General features: G+C 45.3%; 5 protein-coding genes across 5 annotated transcripts; 3 read left to right on the top strand and 2 right to left on the bottom strand.

The window, feature by feature from the left end:
• The first annotated feature begins 830 nt into the window (after window positions 1-830).
• Window positions 831-5711, top strand: Ice1 (Interacts with the C terminus of ELL 1). The gene is made up of 2 exons (XM_017158239.3): window positions 831-2335; window positions 2393-5711. The coding sequence occupies exons 1-2, from the start codon at window positions 1060-1062 to the stop codon at window positions 5503-5505; spliced, it is 4389 nt and encodes a 1462-aa protein (XP_017013728.2). The 5' UTR covers window positions 831-1059; the 3' UTR covers window positions 5506-5711.
• Golgin245 (golgin subfamily A member Golgin-245) lies at window positions 5558-11787 on the bottom strand. Its single transcript, XM_017146368.3, has 8 exons — window positions 11570-11787; window positions 11285-11372; window positions 11048-11223; window positions 10341-10544; window positions 6592-10254; window positions 6458-6529; window positions 6063-6179; window positions 5558-6000 (listed from the first exon to the last, which is right to left on the bottom strand). Exons 1-8 carry the CDS (start codon window positions 11651-11653, stop codon window positions 5983-5985), a joined length of 4422 nt encoding a protein of 1473 aa, XP_017001857.2. The 5' UTR covers window positions 11654-11787; the 3' UTR covers window positions 5558-5982.
• Window positions 11788-12870: 1083 nt separating this feature from the next.
• On the bottom strand, window positions 12871-19633 carry LOC108060629 (ATPase inhibitor mai-1, mitochondrial). The gene is made up of 4 exons (XM_017146422.3): window positions 19594-19633; window positions 19262-19338; window positions 18833-18977; window positions 12871-13204 (listed from the first exon to the last, which is right to left on the bottom strand). The coding sequence occupies exons 2-4, from the start codon at window positions 19309-19311 to the stop codon at window positions 13076-13078; spliced, it is 324 nt and encodes a 107-aa protein (XP_017001911.2). The 5' UTR covers window positions 19312-19338; window positions 19594-19633; the 3' UTR covers window positions 12871-13075.
• On the top strand, window positions 13400-15342 carry yellow-d (L-dopachrome tautomerase yellow-d). Its single transcript, XM_017146381.3, has 3 exons — window positions 13400-14305; window positions 14362-15111; window positions 15166-15342. The coding sequence occupies exons 1-3, from the start codon at window positions 13889-13891 to the stop codon at window positions 15295-15297; spliced, it is 1299 nt and encodes a 432-aa protein (XP_017001870.2). The 5' UTR covers window positions 13400-13888; the 3' UTR covers window positions 15298-15342.
• Window positions 16169-18022, top strand: yellow-d2 (L-dopachrome tautomerase yellow-d2). Its single transcript, XM_017146401.3, has 2 exons — window positions 16169-16831; window positions 16883-18022. Exons 1-2 carry the CDS (start codon window positions 16642-16644, stop codon window positions 17920-17922), a joined length of 1230 nt encoding a protein of 409 aa, XP_017001890.2. The 5' UTR covers window positions 16169-16641; the 3' UTR covers window positions 17923-18022.
• Window positions 19634-20008: the final 375 nt, after the last annotated feature.

The raw sequence follows: 20008 nt of genomic DNA, 5'->3' as shown, positions 1-20008 counted from the left end.
AAAAGCGTATATAAGCGATTGTGGGCGTTAAAGGGGGCGTGGCACCCTTTTGAAACAAACTTGCGCTGCGTAGGAACTCCTAGAATCTGCATGCAAAATGTCAGTCTTCTAGCTTTTATAGTTTCCGAGATCTCAGCGTTCATACGGACAGGCAGACGGAACAAGAATATATATACTTTATAGGGTCGGATATGCTTCCTTCTAGCTGTTACATACTTTTGCACGAATGCAATATACCCTTTTACTCTACGAGTAACGGGTATAAAAACAAGAGAGGACGCTGTAGTCGGGTTGGTGTCCCGACTATTTAATACCTCGGCTAAAGAGAGTTCGAGGGAGGGTGATACATAACATTTTTTTGATTGCGTATAACTTTTTAATGAATGGTCCGATTTGAAAAATGTCTTCCACATTTCGATAGGTATAATGGCTATATCGACTCGGCTAGTGACTCTGATCAAGAATAAATATTCTTGACCCTATATACTTTATAGGATCGGAAACGCTTCCTTCTCCCTGTTACATACTTTTGCACGAATACAATAACGGGTATAAACAGCTCGGATGGAAAACGGTCACGAAAACCGGTTCGATTGGTTAGGTGCTTAAAATAATAGCGAATATTTTAATAGTTGGATAATGTTTCAATAAACAAATTTATAAAACATAACAGAAAAAAACAGAAAGCTGCAATTTCGGTAAGATGCGTTATCGCCAGAATTTGACATCAGTGCAAACGGTTCTTAGGCGAGCCAGTGGAAAAAGACTATCAGAGTGCGATTAAAATATACCGATGACCTATCGATAATCCCGTTCTGGGTTATCGCTCAGGGAAATGTTTTGGTGACCGGCTGCAGAAAAAACGCGGATTATTGTTTTAGTTCTCTGTTTTGTGTATTAAGTCGGTAGATTCGCAGCTGAATATTATCCAACAAGGCCAAAAACTGCGTAATGTGTAGGAAAATGAATTCTTGCATTGCTTTTGGTACCATCTAAAAGCGGCAGTGGCGCCTGAAAACGCGACCACGTGAAATCCAGCAACAACAAGTCGGCGGGACCATGGATTTGGCCGAGTTCTCGGACTTCAATATTGACCAGCTCCTGGGCTCCTCCACACCGCTCGAGGATGGCCTGGTGGCGCCGTACAAGCAGCTACCGCTGCCCAGGATCAACCAGGATGTGCGAAAGGCCAAGCGCAGCCGGCTGGCCGAGCGGATGGCCCAGAATGACGAACTAATCCGCCAGGTGAAACAGCTCCAGGTGCAGAACAAACAGCTGGCGGACCTGCAAAGCACCGCCCAGGAGGTGACGGATCTGTACCAGAAGGAGAAGCAGCAGCGGATCGAGCTGGAAAAGCGCTCCAAGCAGTTCAGCGAGCGATGCGACGAGCTGGAGAAGCAACTGGACGCCCAGGCTCAGAGCTGCGAGAATCTGCAGGACGAGCTGCAGGTGAGGGGACTGCCCGTGGATGCCAAAGATGTGCTGTCCATACTCCTGCAGCTGTCACAGCGACTGGGCGAAGATTCTGGGCTCCTGCGGCGGGATCAGAACATCCTGAAGAAGCTAAAGGAGCACGGCAAGACGCTGGACATAAGTCTGCCCACGCCGAAGAGTCCCAATCCGCGCAGCAAGCGGAAGAGCCATCAGCCAGGGGTCAACCAGTCCACACAAACCGACGGGGAACCCAAACCCCAACTTTGTTCAGTGGCTGTGCAGGTGGAGGGTCTGATAGAGACCCGCAACCAGGGCACGCAGCACAAGAACACCACCACCACGCGGGGCACCACAACGGCCTCGTTCATCCGGCAGCACGATGTGGGCACCTGCTTTCCCGAACCCAAGCCCCTGCCAAATGTGCGGCAGATTCTCGATGAAATGCTCTCGTGGCGGGATGATCTTGTCATTGAGCCCATGAGTCCACTGAGCGAGGAGGCTGAGCATCTGCCAGCCACCGCGAGTGTAGCCACCTGCACCACTCTGTGTGATATACACCGCGAGATTGACTTCTTGTCTGACCTGTCGTCGCAAATTAAGGTGTCCTCGTCACGGCCGCCCTCGCGAACCATGTTGGATAGCGTGAAGCAGGAGGAGGCCAGATCCTCCAGGGAGCTGGCCAAGGAGCTGCTCAACTTCCTACCTCAAAACCAAAGCTGCCTGGCCAATCTGCCGCCGCAGGCCTTCGAGGAGCTGTGGCAGGTCTTTGGCCAAATGGTTCTGGGCCTGCTGCAGCGGCGCTCCAATCCGAGCGTCAGTCAGGCGGATTTCACCAGCTGGCTGTATGAGCTCTATGAGGGCACCCAAAGCCAGACGGAGCAGACTTGCGCCAGTAAGAGAGGTAAAACAATCAAAAAAGCGTCACTGAGTGGATTAATTCAGACCACTTTCCTTTTAGATTTCGCCACCAGCACAGAATGCTTGGCTGTTGGAACGGATTCCTTAATTGAGTCGCCGAACATCAGCCACGGCGGAGATGTCACTCCCATTCGCCTGCCCTCCAAGCCCAAAGAACGAAAGCGAAAATCTAAGAAACGCAAAGCGGTTTCAGTACCGAGTCCCGAAATTCCCAAGCGAAACTGTCTGGAAATGGAGGCAGAATGTCTTAAGACAAATAATCAATCAGAAGAAGTAGAAGTGGAGCATGAACAAAAGCCAGAAACGGCAATCCAATTTTTAAGTAATTTGAAAACTTTTAACATGGCCAACTGTGATAATCTCGATTTGGAACTGGATGAGGAAGAACTATATCTGCTTCAGTTGACATCCAACGCGAAAAAACAAGAGAATGTGGAGATCATAAGGGACGAGGTCCCTGAAGACTTTGAAAGCCCTGCGGAAGACTCAGAGTTCCTACAGCCAGAAAATAGTAATACAAATTCTATAACTGCAGTCCAGAGAGCAAAGGATTCGTCTTTAAAAGATGATGACGGGAAACAAGCTGAAGTAAAGCTCATTAATACAACTGTTGATTCGGAAATTAATACTTTTAAAAAACCTGAAGTCCAGTCAGAGATAAAGAAGAAAATGAAGAGTCCAACAGAATTCTCTCCAATTGAAGATATTTCGTCGCTACCATCCTTTTGTGAAAGTGAATCTGATGTGACATCAAATGCGAGGAAAGAAATATTGACGGAGAAGAGGTCATATTCCGATTTGAATGCTTGTGAAAATCTACTGCCTACATCAACAAAAAGATCCGATTCGCCCTTACTCACAAGTGACTCAAATCTGGATAGGAGCAGAATAAAGAGTCCTGAAGATCCTGTTCCTCCCAAAGAGCCCGAGAGCTTATTAAACCAGGAGGATTGTGATGTTTTTCCAACAGCAACCACGACTCAATTCAGTACTTTCAGTGATTCCGATTTGGAATCCGAATTGAGTGATGATGAGATAAGTCCAGAGTTAAGTGAGTCGGAGGATGACAGTGAAAAGGAGCAAAAAGATACCAAAAAGCCTACAAATGCCTCCTTGTTTGGCAGTGATTCGGATTCGGATGGAAGCGAGGATGTGCATGAAAAGGATTCTACTGAAGCAGAAGGCGAGCCAGAAAGCAAGGAATTAGAGCACAAGGTTCCTAAAAATCAGACAGATTCCCTTGAATATGAGTTACATTCTAATGCTGCTGAAGAGCAACCTTTTGAGGATCCTGTTGATAAAAAAGAAGATGCAGTTTCCATAGCTAGTCTGCCTTTACCCACTGAAACCATAAAGCAACCTTTGCTCTTGGAAAACCCTAAACCTGTTTTAAAAGTAAAAGACAACACGCAGTCCGAAGAGCAAATAAGCTCTTATGACAGCCAAAACTCAAGTGATGATTCTGCCGACGAGCACAGTCTGGTTATCGATGAACCAGTCTCCACGAAGCCGCCGGAGGAACCACCTTCACCTCCTTTGGTACCCATGAAACGGAAAAGAACGCAAAGTGAAATGAAAACTCCTTCGCCACCGGGAGAAGTTCGTCTAACTCGTCAGAGAGCCAAACAATTGCTGGGCGAACAGAAATCGAGCTCTGATAAAGGTCTTTCACTCGTAGATCAAATAAGGAAGCAGCTAAAACAAGCATTTACTGATTCGGAGCCTTTAACAAATAACTCAAAGCTTGAATTAAAGCCCATTGAGCCAGAAGGGCAAAGGGCTAAGAAGGCACATGTTGAACAAGAGCCCATTAAGCAGGTTTATACCTTCAGCGAAGAGTCACCAGCCTCTCCAGTTTCCGAGCCAATCGAGGATCCTGTCATTCCACCGACCGAAATCCCACTGGAGCAATCTGCCATCACCCGGGAAGATGGGCAACCCAAATCGCTACTACAACATGTGATTGAAAGGGACAAAGGGATGGCCAAGTTCAAACAGGCGAAAAGGAAAACTTTGGGGAAATTGCAGCCTCAGCTTTGCGCCTCAATTGGCAAATATCTTGAGGAAACCATGCAACTGGAGTCCAGCTGCAGTGATTTGGCACTTGATATCTTTAAAGTGACCAAAGATGAGGCTGTGATTGTGAACGCCATGGTAACAGTCATCTGCAAAATTGGCACAGATGATAAACCAGTGGAACGTCTGCTAAATGCCTTGAAGTATTTCAATTTCTCGCAGAGATTCCTCGCCGAACTGGAGGAGCGTTTGTTTCGAAACACCAAGGAGCGGCCAGCTCCTGAGTTGGCTCTGAAATACGTAAAGCTCTATTTAAAAGCGGTGGGTCTACAGGCGACTATGTCGGTGAGATATGCGAATCCAGCGAGGCTTCTGCTGGCCAAAATTCTCTATCACTTCGACCAGCATATGGCGCCTCTAGTTTTGGAACTACTGCGTCAGTTTCCAACGGTTCTCCCTCACCGCGAACAGCGGAATTACGACAACTCTGATCCCCTGATCACCGTGATTAAGCACCTGCTGATGAGTCGGCAGTACGACATGCAGGATCCCGAGGGCCCCGAACGACTGCTGCTATCCAAGCTGCGCTTTGAGTATCACTACCAGCCCTTTGAGCCCAACAAACAGCAGGTTTTGGATAATCTGGTGGGCAAACTAAAGGCTGGCCGCGTGGAGCAGCTGGGCTACGCCTTTGCGCTCTTTTGTAAGCGCGCTGCGCATCTCAAAGTGGTGGACAGCGTGCTGGGTGAACACCTAATGCCGCTCGCCATCAGCTACTGCGATCTCGCTGCCCAGAATCATGCGTACGACACCCGGCTCATCCATCTGCTGCACTGCATCTCGCTGGTTTTGAAACCCCTGCCCCTGGAAACGGATATCTCCGCCTTTGTGGGATTCCTGAAGCGCCTGCTAGTGGCAGTGCCACGATCTGGAGTTCAACTGGCGGCAGTGCAGGCCTGTCTGCGCCTACAAAGATTCGGATTCAAGTACACGCTGGATGCCCTGAAGGACTACAGGCCCAACTATCAGATGGATCCGCTAACGCGGTCCATGATTCGATGCTTTGCCGAGCGGCGGAGGCACTTTCGCTACGTAGCGGCCAAGGGAAATGGGAAAGCTGCCACCGCAAAAGATTAGACATCCTCTTGTATGAATTGCAACTATTTATTTATGTACGTAATATTGTATAGATTTTGAATTAAACTAAATGCCAACTGCGCTGCGGATCTTTACAAATTTCAACTTATAACTAAAATACACAAAATGATTGCACTTAGGTTAGATGGTGGTTAAGTGGGGGATACTACAGATCGCAAGCAAATGAATGCCGGAAACAAAGGAAAGCTTAATCAAAATTTACAAAAGTGCTTAGCATGAGTTTTGGATAGAGTAGCTATAGTTAATTAGTGGACTGTACAATAACATTGACCTAAATATGGGGTTTACACACACATCAACTGCTTCTACAACTCGAAATGCCTGCAGAATCAGCCGGAAGAGGTATAAGGTACTTGTGATCTCGGGCCAATCATTCCGACTTCATTTGCGGTCTAGAAGCGTCGCCGGGCAGGGCTCCCAGTTCCAGTCTCCATCGTAGAGAGCCATCAGTTCATGCTAGATTAGTTTGTTCAGCTGTAATGGTGGATAATGAGTTAAATGGTGATATAAAAGGGCTTAGATATGATGGCTCCTACCAACGATCGCCTCTGGTGCTCCTTTTCCAGGGCAACTTGGGCCTGCTGCGGTGAGAATTTGAGCACAGCCGATATCACCTTGACCAGAGTCTCGTTATTCGTGTTGCCAGTCAGGTACTGAAAGATATTTAATATATTTAAATATTTATTTATATAAAGCAAGCTTAAAGTTAAAACTATAAGCTAACTAAGGCCTTCAGCTCGTCTGAGGAGTCAAATTAGATACATTATTATTTAAATAATTTGAATTTAGATTCGGAGCTTAATTTGGGCTATTTCAAAGTGTCGAATTAGTTACCTTTTTATTTACTATTTGAATTTAGATTTTGAATTTAATTTGGGCGATTGAACATATTTACTTCTTTAATTTAATATGGTTTGACCAGTTTTCTTACCTGGAACATTATATTCCGCAAGTACTCAAACTCTGTGTTTGCCGGAACAGCCTCGCTATGCTGCATGGATACCTAATAAAAAAAAAATCTTTCAGCAATGGAATCAATTAATAAACCCCTTACAAAATACCCACCAGTGTTTCATCCAATTGCCGCGAGAGCTTCGCATTCTGCAGCTTGAGTCGCTCATTGGACTGCTCGAGTATCAAGTAGTTCTCACACTTTTGCTCCAGGAACAGGTTCCGATTCGTCACATCCTGCACCTCGTTCATAATCTCCTTTAGCTTGGCCTCCAGTTCAGCCTTCTCGCCGGCGGCAGCTGCCTCCTGCACATTTTTAGGAGCCATGCTGGCCAGGATCTGCTGGGCCTGGATGCCCGCTCGCAGGGTTTCCAGCTCGTTGATGCGCTCGGCCATCTGCTGGTTGTTCGCCTGCAGCTCCTCGATCTCCTGCTGCATATTCGACTCGGCACCCGCGCTCTTGTGCTTCAGATCCTCCAGTTCCCGCTGCAGTCGCTCGTTGAGGCTGCGCAGGCTGTCGGTGTCCGGAGTGGACCAGTCCTTCAGACTGTTGACCTCTTCATTGAGGCTTTCCACCAGAGACTGCAGATTCTTCTGTTCTTCCTGGGCCTTTGCTAGTTCACCCTGTTTCTCCTGCAATTGCTGCTGTGCCAGGAGCAGATCCTTTTGGACAGCGTCACTCTGGTCGGTGACAAAGCTGGCGTGCTCCTTTTGACGGGTTAGCTCCACTGCCTGCTCCTCGATGGCCTTTTTCAGCTCGCAGACCTCTGCCGTGGCTGCCGCACTTTGAGTTTCCTTTTCGCTCATTTGGATGGCATGCTGTTCGGCCTTTTCCTGCAGGACATACAGCTCACATTGCAGAGATTTCAGTTTTTCCTTAAGATCCGCTCCTTCTGATAGCTCTTTTTCTAGTTGTTTCGTGTGCTTGTTCAAGTACTCGTTCTCGATGAGAATCTCATCGAATTTGGCCAGCTTTTCGGAGGCGTCTACCTTGTCTTTCAGCTGACTGTCCTTTAAAGCCATGGCTTCTTGGAGCTCTACCACCTGCCGATTTTTCTGGGCTATGGACTCCTTAACCTCCTCGCGTTCCTGGCTGTGCTTCACCTTCAACTGTTCCATCTCCAGCTGCAGGGCATCGTTGGCTTCGTGGAGCCGCTCCACATCCGAATTGGCGGCACTCCAGCGCGCTTCCAAGGTGGCGATTTGCGTGGCGTACGACGAGCTGGTGGCCTGGATTTTCTCTTGGATTCCTTGCTCCGACTGCTTATAACCATCTAGTTGCTCGCGAAGATTGCTAATTGTGGCCTGCAGTTGGGACTCACTTTCCGAGTTTTGCGCCTCCAATTCCGCGCATCTTTCAGCTTGATCTTTAAGCTGCTGCTCCTGTTCCATTTGACGTTCTCTCAACTCCAACAATTGCTGTTGCTGCTCCTCGAGATCCCTCTCTAAATTGGCCTTAGCCCGCTGCATTTCCTCACTGGCCTCCTGCAGGCAGTCCAACGTATCCTTGGTCAGCAGCTTGTCCTTTTCGTAGGCATCACACTTGTCCTGCAGCGTCCGGTGGTCGTGATCCATTAGCTCCTGGGCATTCTGCAGTTTCGAGTGCTCGTCGAGAACCTGTTGCATTTTCACCTGCACCTTGCTTATTTCGTCCTGTTTGGCTTGCAGCTGGGAGGCCAAATGATTGGCCTGCTCCTCCAGCAAACAGTTGCGTTCGGCTAGCTTGGTGTTTTCGCTCTGAATCTCCTCCAGCTTCGCGGAGGTGCGTTCATCCTGGGCACTGCTGTCCACCTGCTCCTTTTGCAGTGATTCAATGCGGGACTCCAGCTTGCGCTTCTCGCGTTCCAGTTCGCTGTGCGAGTCCTGCACCTGTTGCATTTGCGACTGCATGGTGCTGATTTCTTCTAGGATGCCAGTGACCCGTGTCTGCAGCTCCTCCTTTTCGCTCTCCGCCTGGCGGGAGTGGGCTAGTCGTTCTGCCAATTCGCTTTGCAGCGTTTCGAGGCGGGCATTTTGTTCGCTTGCTTTAGCCTGATGCTGCTCGTGTTGCTTCTTCAGCTTGTTCAACTTGTTTGAGTTGGCTTTAAGTTCCTTTTCCTTGGCCAGAAGACTCGCCTGACTGGTGGCCAACTCCTGGCTAATTGCCTCCAGTTGAAGTTTCAGAGCAGCCACAGTTTCGCTTTCCGAATTGGCGTGCTGATCCTGCAGAATTTGAATCTCGCGCTGCAGCTGTTCCAGCTTGAGACGATGCTGTTCTTCTAGAGAGGTTTTCTCGGAACTCAAGGCAGCCAGTGATTCTCGCTCCATTTCCAGGCTTTTTTCGAGTTCAAGAGCACGATGCTCCCGCTGCGATTGAATGGTTGCCAATTCTTCTCTGGCCTCAGCGAGCTGAGCTTCCCAGTCGTTTTGCTGATGACGCTGGACAATTTCGAGCAACTGATCGTTGCGCAAACGCAGATCCTGCAAACTGTGCTCGCTTTCGGTTTTGAGGGCACTCAGGTTCTCCTCCAAGGTTGCAGCTTGCTCTTCCTTGGCCGATAAAGCGGTTTGGAGGGCATTCAAACTAAGTTCGGTTGATAAAAGTTTAGCTTCGGCTTCATCTTTAGCTGCCTGAAGTTTAGTAAGCTTTTCCTGGGAATCTGTGCTTTGGGATTCGCTATGTTCGTTGACCTGGCGCAATTTTTCAGCGTTAATCTCGTTTTCTTCGGTTAGAGTTTTCAGTTTGCCTTCTAGCGCAGCCAACTGATCTTCCTTCGCTTGGTGTTCGTTTCTTAGGGAACTCAGTAGTTTTTCTGTGTTTAAGATCTTGGATTCGGCTTCCTCGAGGGCAGCTTGTAGTTTCCTTTGTTGAGACTCGCTAGCTTCTGTGTTTTGTCGCAGTTTATCTAGGTTTTTTTCATTTTCATTCTTCAGGCTAAGCAGCTGCTCCTCCAAATCCTTCAACAGCTTTTCCTTGGCTGTCTGTTCGCTTCTGAGAGACTCCAAAAGTTGATCCCTTTCTTTTAAGGCTATTTGCAGTTTCTCCAGCTGCTCGTTTGAATCGCTGCTATCTTCGTTCTGTTGTTGCAATTCCCTTAGCTTCTTTTCGTTGTCCGCTTTTATGGTCACCAGTTGACTTTCGAGGGCGGACACCTGTTGCTCCTTGGTGGCATAGTTGCCTTTTAAAGTGTTCAGCAGGTGCTCGGTGGCCATTAGTTTGGCATCGACCTCCTGTTTCGTGGCCTGCAGCTTCTTCAACTGTTCCTTGGCCTCGTTGCTGTGGGACTCTCGCTGTGATTCCAGCTGCTTGAGTTTCTCCTGAAGCTGACGCACCTCGATGTCCTTGTGCTCCAGTTCCGTGTGGATGGCCTGCTTTGTTTGGGCCAGGAGCAGCACATTCTCCTCCTCTTGCTTTCTGAGAGCTTCGTACTTCTCCGTTACTTGCTTAAGTTCCTCTTCCCGCTCCTTGAGTAAACGCTGGAGATCGGAAACGGGTTCAGCGGATCCCGAGCCATTTGCAGACGGCGGCGACGACTTCCCGGCCGACTCATCCAGGTCGATGAGCTGCTCCGTGTCCAGCAATTGACCGCTTCGCTCCAGAGCCGCAGTTATATTCTCCGGATTCTCGCCCAGCAGCTGGAGCTTGGTCTGATACGCCTGCATTTTGCAACTCATGTCGTCCATCTCGACGCGCAGCGCCTCCTCCAGATGCGCCTTGGCCTGCTGCTCCAGCGTGCACTGCTCCCGCAGCTCGCTTATCCGGCGCAGCGCCTTGTCTTGCGTCTCCACCAGCACGGACTGTAAAGGTGATTTTATCGTTAACATAAGTTACTACACAACGAGCTTATCAATTGCCCCGATAAGATAGATAGATAGATAGATACCCTCGCCTTGGAGCTGTCGCGCTCCAGTTCCTTGTACTTTTTGGCCAGATCCGTGTAGCGACAGCGGTACTTGTGATACCGATCCAGGGACTTCTTGTACGCATCGTACAGCTGGTCCTTGGTGATCACATCCAGCCGGGCGGTCGAGGCGGAGTCGTCGAACTCGCTGCTCGTCTCATCCAGATCGGATTGCAGATGGTAGACCTGGATTAAACCACAAAGAAAAAAAAAGAATGGTCAATTTGATATTTTTTAAGATCACTTTGATATTAATTTATTTGCTCAAAAAATACTAAAGTTGGTATTTTTTATGATATGATAAAATATCATGTTGATATGTTTGAATCTTAAATTTGACATAAATCATATCGGCTTTTTATTGATATGAAATAAGGTAGAAATGACCATATTTCATATCGGTTTTTTTCTGAGCAAGATCAAGTTATTCATATCATTTTGATATATCATATTCATATCATTTTGATATGAATAAAGATTATGTTGATCTTTTTTTATATTATTTTCTCAAAAAATACTAAACTTTGTAGTTAGTATGATATGATAAAATATCATGTTGACATGTTTGAATCTTAAATTTGACATAAATCAAATCGGCTTTTTATTGATATGAAATAAGGTAGAAATAACCATATTTTATATCGTTTTTTTTTCTGTGCATATAATTAATGTTATTTTGGAATACTTACAGCTGGCGCTTCGTAGGTGGGCAGGCGGAAGGACACATCGCTGGCCATGGACGAGTTGGACAGCTTGCGGCTCCTGGAGGTGGCTCCATTCAGGGATTGGGTCGAGCGTCCGCGCAGCGAAGATGCACTTGTGGCCGGCAGTTTTTGTATGCGATAAGGCGAGTTCTGAGGTGTGTCTAGAGGGAATTAAGGGGAATGTTAGGTATGATAAGGATAGGGAACACCCAGGTGACTCACCCTCCTCCGTGATGCTGAAGAAGTTCTCATTGTTGCTGGTGTTCGTTTCCGAATTGGGTGTTGTGCTTGACGATGAGCTCACGGCGGCCTAGAAAAAATCGAATAGAAAAAGTCATGAGCAGCTGTTCACTTGTCTTTCCCCCGAGAAATGGGTCACCAGTGCACTATTTCCGAACCCTTCGTTACCTACACATACATATGTGCAAATCCCATCTGTGTTTGTATGTTTTCCTTAATTTGCATTTTTCATCGGTACAATGCCCCACCCCCCGCTCCCATAAATACCTGTGCTGCATTCGCAAATTGCTGGAATTTCGACGGCGACGCCTTCACCTCCTCGATCAGCTTGTTTTTCAGGTTGGCAAACATTTCGCGGCCCTGCTGCGCTTCCTTTTGAATGGCTGCGCTACCTGGTTCGAGCACTATTCAATTTTTAATTAAAAAACATCTAAATAAATACGTGTCTGCAGATGTTGCTCCAACGGTCACACTGCCGATACACTCGGCGGTTATCGATAAGAGCCCGAATAACTGCTGGTGACGAATGCACTTCTAATACTTCTAATAATTTTGAATAGTGACGAATACAAAAAGAATATATTTATAAATAAATAAATTTTAGCTTCGTACGCTTTTAAAATCAACGAATATAAGAAAATTATTCCCTACTGTCATTTCGTTACTACGGCCATCTACAGCCACAAGCCGATTCCAGTAGGTGGCGCCAGCAAACCGTTAAAAGCTAAAATTCGTTTCATTTAAATTTAATTTATTCTGTTAACATAACCAGTTTGTCGCCCATTGAATTCTTTATACTTATTCCTGTTCATTAATAGAAAGTCTAAAAGCATGATTCAAGTTTTTTAACATCACTATTATAATGAACTGTTTACACGCTAAAAACTGAATGAAAGCTGAGCAAGTTTGCTAATTAAGAGATGATTTTTCATTTTTAGTACCCCATGGCTTGTGTTTGGGGAATTTATTTTTTGTGGGGATGCTTTAAACAACCTACTACTTGTTTACCATTTGGCGCTTTACAATCTTGTTTATACATAGTTCCCATTATATTGATCTTGAAGCTCAGATTGGTTGCGATTATAGTAAAAGGGGTTTTAAGGGGTTAATGATTCCCAAAGACGATTGCATTTAAATAATTTTCAATTAACTTAAGTCCTTAAAACATTTTCGTATGATCTACATAATTATTTAAGTTTTTAAATTATAGCTGTTTAAGCTAAAAAATTTGTTTGTAAATATATTCATTTACAATTCCCTAACTTACATAACAAGCAGGTATTATTTTTTTTAAAACGCATAAATTAATCTTTGAAAACTCATTTAATAATAATTGTGTAAGTTGCATTTCTTCATAACTTGGCGATAACGCTTAAATTATAACTGAAGAATTCAAAAAGAACTGTTGAAGAAATACATCATCAAACTTAATGGTTGAACTTACCCGTGCATAACATCTTACCCCCTAGAAAATAAACAGGTATTAAGCCACTGCCACATCTATTACCATTATTAACCTGTTGCAGCACGAGCCACAGATGAGCTTCCGAGATTTAATTACCGCCAGATTTATGTTCAATTAAAGCCATCAAAATATGGGTGTTTTATTGATGCGGTTTGCAAATACATTCAACATTTTTTGAGCTATGGGTAGTACAGTATAGTATATATCAGGGGTGCACTTGGGGAAATACAAAAGAGAGTGAAATGCATTTAAGTAAATGTCTCGAGTTAACGCATCAGCGTGGTCACTTTCTCCCTTCGGATCACCGCTCACTTGTGCAGGTTGTTGAGGAACTCCTTGTGGCGCTGAATGGCCTCCTCGTGCTCCTTGATTTGCTGATGATGGAACTCAGCCTGGTGGATCTGGTCGTTCTTCAGGCGATCCAGCTGCTCCCTTTGCTGTAAGAAAGGAAATTAAACAGAAATTCCCGATTAGCAGGGTATGAAATGCAATTAGAGATAGGTAGTTGTAAAAAACTAATTACGGGTTAGCTAAACCCGCCCATTCCTGAAGCTTCTCATCAATAATATGACTGTCATCATTAGCTGCCAGCCATATAAGAGGCTTTGTTCCCAAGCGTAAACAATTCCACCTTTGTCACAGTCCAAGAGCCAATATTTGGTTAACAATTTTTAGCACGAACGAGCCACTCAAAAAAAAAATGTTAATGTCGCGGGCAACATAAGACATTTAGTAAGTAAGCGAAAAAGACCGGGGGAAAACCACCTGCCAATGAACCTGAATCAGCATCTATATCCACATTGCCAGCCGTTCTGCCTGCTCATCTTCAACTTCTGACGCCCCGAAAAGCCTGTTTTCAGTTGATAGTTGGCTGCCGACGACGAAGAAAGTGTTTGTCCGAGGAGATCGGGGTCACCGTATTAAATTATTGCGCATTTAAGGCCGCATCTGGTTAAATATCAATAGAGTTTGGCACTCTTAATTGGTAGTCAATAAGTAGGAACACTCTACTCTCTTCAATCTCCGCCAGCGCCTCACTTATCAGGCTTCAAGCGACTTGGTTGATAAGCAGGCTACCCTTAGTTCAAGCAGAACATTTACCATCCAACCTTTGCGGCGGAATGGTGTCTCTGCGGATGATACTGTTGATCGGGCTCACGCTGACTTTGGCCCAGGGTTATGGCGCTGGAGGTGCTGGAAATCCTCGTCCCGTGCGCACTGTGGAAACGCTGACGCAGTGGCGCCAGCTGGAGTTCGGCTTTCCCACGGCCCAGGATCGGGAGAATGCCCAGACGGCTGGCAATCTGGTGCCCGAGAACGGCACTCCCATCGATGTGCAGGCGCAGTACTTGGCCAATGGCCAAACCAGGCTGTTCACCACCATTCCACGTTTCGTCACTGGTATTCCGTATACTTTGGCCACTGTCTCAGCGACGCAGGGCAGGAATGGCCCGCTGCTGCAGCCATATCCCAGCTACTCCTGGCACAATGGCAACGGCGAGGACTGCGATCGGATTACCTCCGCTTTCCGAGTGGCTGTAAGTTGGCATAGTAAATATTTAGAGGGTTGTTCTGAGGACTAAATCTTTTACAGATCACCGAGTGCAACCAGTTGTGGGTCATCGATTCGGGTGTAATTGGCACCACCCAGTTTTGTCCGCCGCAGTTGCTGCAGTTCGATCTGACCACCGATCGCCTGTTGCATCGCTACCGCTTTCCGAATAGCACCTACATCCCCAGTGGTTCCCTCTTCATCACTCCAAATGTTCTGGTGCAGGATCCTCCGCCGCGTGGAAGCTGCAGTCGCACCATGATCTATGTGGCCGATGTGAGTTATCATGGTTTGGTGGTCTACGATCATCAGGCGCAGACCTCCTGGAGGGCAGAGAATCGCTTCATGTATCCCGATCCGGATTATGGCAAGCATACCATTGCTGGCGAGAGCTTCTATCTGATGGATGGCATGTTTGCGCTGAACAATGACAAGCGCAATCTCTACTTCCATCCGTTGGCCAGTGCGAGTGAGTATTCGGTGCCATTGAGTGCACTGAATCGGCGGGAGAACTGGGCCAATGGGCCGGAGGCTTTGCCGGAGCAGTTCAGTTTGCTCGGCAGGCGGAGGAGCGAGTGCGCCGCATCCGCCATCGATGGCAGGAACAACGTCTACTGCGTCACCTTCAATCCCATCAAGCTCTTCGTGTGGAACGTAAATTCGCCATATAATTCAAGAAGCTTTGGCAATTTGCCAGCCAAATCCGATGATCTGCAGTTCGTCAGTGGAATGAAGGTGGTGCGGACTCCGGATGGGCAGGAGGAACTTTGGCTGCTCTCAAATCGCTACCAGGTGGGATTTCTTGAGGAGTATTTGTAGTTTAACTCATCTCCTTGGTTCTTTTAGAAAATCGCTGCAGGAACTTTAAATTCCAACGAGGTTAACTTCCGCATTCTGCGTCGCAAATTGGATGACGTCCAGGGAGGCGTCTTCTTTTCGAACGACGAAGATCTAACCAATCGCCTGGTGTTTAACTAGTGATTTACTAAACCAACTTAATTAATATATGTACATATTATTGTTGTTGCCGAGTTTATTGGGGTAGTGGCGGGAATTCCACGTGAGTGGTTAGAAAACCAAATAGTAAGGGAATTTTATTACAGCCAATCTTGCATTGTAAATTATGCAAATGAGAAGATTGTTTATCTTTTTGGAATTGCGAATTTCTATCCAACTTTTGAATTTACTTTTACATTTTTTAAAACCTTAGCCTAAATCATAAAGTAGCTCATATAAAAAAAAATGATAAGATGGATCTTTACATTTTCTTTTTAAAGCTTTAAAAGATTAAGGTTTCCTCGAAATTACTTGTTTTAACAAAGTGGAAAAAATGCAAATTATTTATTACAGACAATCTTGGATTGTAAATTATGGAAATGAGAAAAAGATTATTTATATTTTTGTAGAGCTAATTTTCGGGAATTGCAAATTTCTATTTAACTGTTGAATTTACTTGTTAATTTTTAAAACCTTTGCCTAAATCATAAAATACCTCATATACAAAAGATGACAAGATGGATAAAAGGCCAAGTGGCAAATTAAATGTAAATAATTATCTTTACATTTTCCTTTTAAAGCTTTATAAGATTAGGGTTTCCTCGAAATTACTTTATTAAACAAAGTGGAAGAAATTAAAATTCTAAGGAATTTTTACATTTTAACAACATATGAATTTCATAAAAAATCTTGATTAAAAGAAGGAGATAGTAGATGAACCTATAAATCTAAAACCAAAGCTTAGGAATCAGAATTGTTTGACAATTTGTTTTGGTTCTATCTTACATCATTTCAAGCTTAGAGTAAAGCTCATTATGTTGGCTTTCCAATCTCTTGCGGCACACAAATTGGGGCAGAGTTCAGGGTCAGCTGCTATCGCCCAGATGATTGGGCAAGTCTTTAGTGCCAAGCAACAATCTAGCCAGAGGTTTTAGAAGCTCCAACTGACCTTAACCGTTTCGGGAATCAACACAGCAACGTTTGAAACTTGATTGCGAACTAAACTGTATCGACTGGATAATTGATAACACTTAATGGGGCGATGAACCGAGCAAACGGACCAAATGGGTGGAGTGCATAATTAGCCAACACCACCAGCAACTTGTTTTCGAAGGTGGACACCAAGTAAACAAACTGCCACAGCTCGACCAGAATTTCAGTGCACACCGAGTGTTGAGTGTGCAATTAAACCAGTTACACAAAAGCTGCCTGGCTGGCTGGGATTAGAAAGACATGGGCCAGCGGCCCGTCGCGCATGCGCAGTATCCGCTTGGATTTTAAGTGGAGCAGTTGGCAGTTGGCGCGCGAAAGTGAAAGGATTACGGCATGCAGCGTTGGATTTTCTTAGCATCCTGCTGGTGGCTGGCAGCCTCTGTTCATTCCTTGGAAAGTGTTTTTGGTGCCTATAATCTGGAGTTTGAATTCCCTTCGCCGCAGGAAAGGCAGCGCGTGCTGAGGGAGGGCCTCTACGATCCCAGCAGCGTTATTCCCCTCGACGTGGATGCCTACTACAAGCGTGAGAGTTCCTTTTTATTATTAAACAGCTTGCTTAACTTCTTCTCCTTAGATGGCGATGCCACGCCCTCGATTTTCGTGACCATTCCGCGCTTCGCCAAGGGTGTTCCCTACTCCCTGGCCTATGTGACCAACGAAATGCGTCCAAATGGAACTCTACTGCAGGCCTATCCCAGCTACGAGTGGCACAAATCGCACGGAGCCGATTGCAATGGCCTGACCTCCGTTTACCGCACTCAGATAGACGAGTGTGGAAGGATGTGGATCCTGGACAGCGGCGAGATTGACTTCATCCAGCACTGTCCGCCGCAGCTGTATGCCATTGACTTGGAGAGCGGCAAGGTGGTGCACCAGTACAAGATGCCCAAGCGGCTGTACAAGGAGGGCGTGAGTCGCTTCGTGACGCCCACCGTGGAGCTGGATGCGCATAATTGCGACGTGGGCTTCGTTTACATGGCCGATTCCATTGGCGCCGGCATTGTGGTGTACGATGTGGCTGCCCAGCAGTCGTGGCGCATCGAGAACAAGTTCACCTATCCGCATCCGGACTTTGGCACCTTCACCGTCGCTGGTGAGAGCTTTCAGCTGTGGGATGGCACGGTGTCCACTAGTTTAACGCCTCATGGATTCAGTGGCCGGCGAATGATGTACTTCCACTCGCTCTCGAGCGACTGGCAGATGGCCATACCGCTGGATGTGGTCAACAATGGCAGTAATTGGCGGCTAAACGATGTGACCGCCGCTTTGAATCAATTCCAGCTGCTGGGCAAGCGCGGTGGCCAGTGCGTGGGTGCGGCCATGAGTGAGTCCGGTTTCCTGATCTGCGGCTTGGTTCAGCCCTCGAGTATTTTGGCCTGGAACATACGCAGCCAGTACAGCCATCAGAATCTAGTGATGCTGGTCGAAGATGCGGAGCGTCTGCAGTTCGCCAGCGGCGTGAAGATAGTGCGCAATCATGAGGGCAAGGAGGAGCTGTGGGTGCTCTCGAATCGGCTGCAGAAAGCCTTTGGAGCGGGTCTGGATTACAAGGAGATCAACTTTCGCATACAAAAGTGCGGGGTGGAGGAGCTGCTAGGCGGAAGGCCGTGTTAATCTAGTGGCTAAATGGATTCAATTAATTATTTAGAATTTTTTGTTTTATATAAATGAATTAATTAGAATTTTGAGTTTAATAGAATTGAATTAATTTGAATTTTGAGTTTAATAGAGTTAAATGAATTTGAATTTTGAGTTTAATAGAATTAAATGAATGAATGGCTTGAATTCCGAAATAATTCAAACGACAAATTTCTTTTCAAGAAGAAATGGCCATAATTTTGTGATTAAATCTGCCTGAATTTTATTTACTATCCTGCAGTTAACATTGATTTGTTACAAATTTTCCACTTTTTGTTCTCAAAAGAAAGCCCAAAAAAAAATCTGGCAAATTCAAAAAAATTCATAAAAATCAGGGACCGTAACTGTTAAATTTTTTTTTTAATCACACTTTAACACACTTTAAGTGACCGATGTAATAATTTATAAGACCTAGTCTTGTCGCATCGGGATAAATCAAATAAATAAATTAAATTATTATTTAACAGTTATTTTCTGATTTGTAAAGTAAAACTCAAAGAATATGTGTTATTTTTTGAGTTTTATTTTAATATCAAAAAATAAAAATCATTACAAATTTGTAAACTACAAGAGCTAATAAAAATAGTGGTGTTTTTAAGTTCTAAGTGTTCTAAGTGCGTGATTTTTTTGTAAGAAAAATATACAATAACAGTTATTTTCGGTCCCTGACAAAAAATTATTCATTCATTCATTCAATTCGAAATTAATTAGAAAAACATTCAATTCATTTCACATAGAAATTCTATGATAGAATTGAATTGAAATTGAAATCAGAAATTTCATGGCATACTATGATAAAACAAAAATTGAATAATTCACGCAGGGCTCTAGTTACTACTCAATAAAGTTTGTGGATGAAATTGATTAGTTTAGCGATTTAACTCACCTTCTTGTAGAAGTACTCCTCCTCGCGGGCAGCCTCCAGCTTGCCAAAGGCGCCTCCAGCCTCGCGGATGGAGCCACCGCCGCCGCCTCCCTTGCCGGCGCCACTGCCCAGGTCGCCCACCTGGCTGTTGCTCATCTTGGCCAGCCTGCGGAGTGGAATAAAGGGAAATTTTAGAATCTTCTGGTTAACATTTCGTGGGGTTTGTTACGCAACAGTGGAGTGAATTCAGCATGGAATTCACACACACACGCGCGCAGGCAAAGTGAAAGCGATTTGGAGGGGATCGAAATTGTTTATCTTATCGGGAATTGAGGAAAATGGAAGTGTCAGGGGGCATACATAACACTTTATGTGTTTAAAGTACTTTGTTAATTTGTGTAAGCCAATTAACAGGTTCGAAATGTGGTTAATATTCAAGTAACAACTTACTGGACTCCAGCGGGGTACAGGCGGGATGCACTACGACGTACGACGAACATTCTGGTTGTTATTTGGGTAGAAAAACTGAAAAGAAAGCATAAAAAACATAACTTATAGATTAAAAGAAAGAATCAAATTTTAAGTCAATTACAAAGCGGTCGCCTAAAAACCGGGTGCATTCAACTTTTTAAACCGCCGCGACGCAATAAGAGCACAGTTATTTATAGCCGGCTTCTTTGTTTACTGTTTGCATAAAATATACCCTGCAGTGGCGAGGAGTACCCGCCCTACATATACAATTTAATGCCGGAATATTGCGGCACGGCCGAACTTTACTCACCTTTTTTTTACGCAAAATGCAAAACTTTTTCCAGCAGTGTGACCGTAGGCGCACCGTTAAATAATACCTTCGCGGTAGAGCTGGTTCGCCATGGGCAATCGATGTATCGAAAGCTTGGGGCTACCGATATTTTTGGCTCGATAGCTATCGATTTAACGGACAATTTCAAACCGTGAATACACTGAAATCTCTTGCAACCAAGTTCGGTTAGTACTTTAAATTCTCCCAAATATTGTCAAATTTTGAATAAGTCATGGCAACCTCTAGAACTAAGAAATTAAATACGTTAACTGAACATTGTTCAGTGAACATACATATTTACTCGCATTCAATAGGATGCCTTGACTTATTTAAAATTTGACAACATTTAGGAGCAGATGAATAAATTAAAAAAGCGTTTTTATTCGTTTAATAAA

This window comes from Drosophila takahashii, chromosome 2R (assembly GCF_030179915.1).
Source record: "Drosophila takahashii strain IR98-3 E-12201 chromosome 2R, DtakHiC1v2, whole genome shotgun sequence".
Classification (NCBI taxonomy): Eukaryota; Metazoa; Arthropoda; class Insecta; order Diptera; family Drosophilidae; genus Drosophila; species Drosophila takahashii.
Note: the sequence above shows the minus strand (reverse complement) of the source record. Positions and strands in the feature narration are given on the sequence as shown.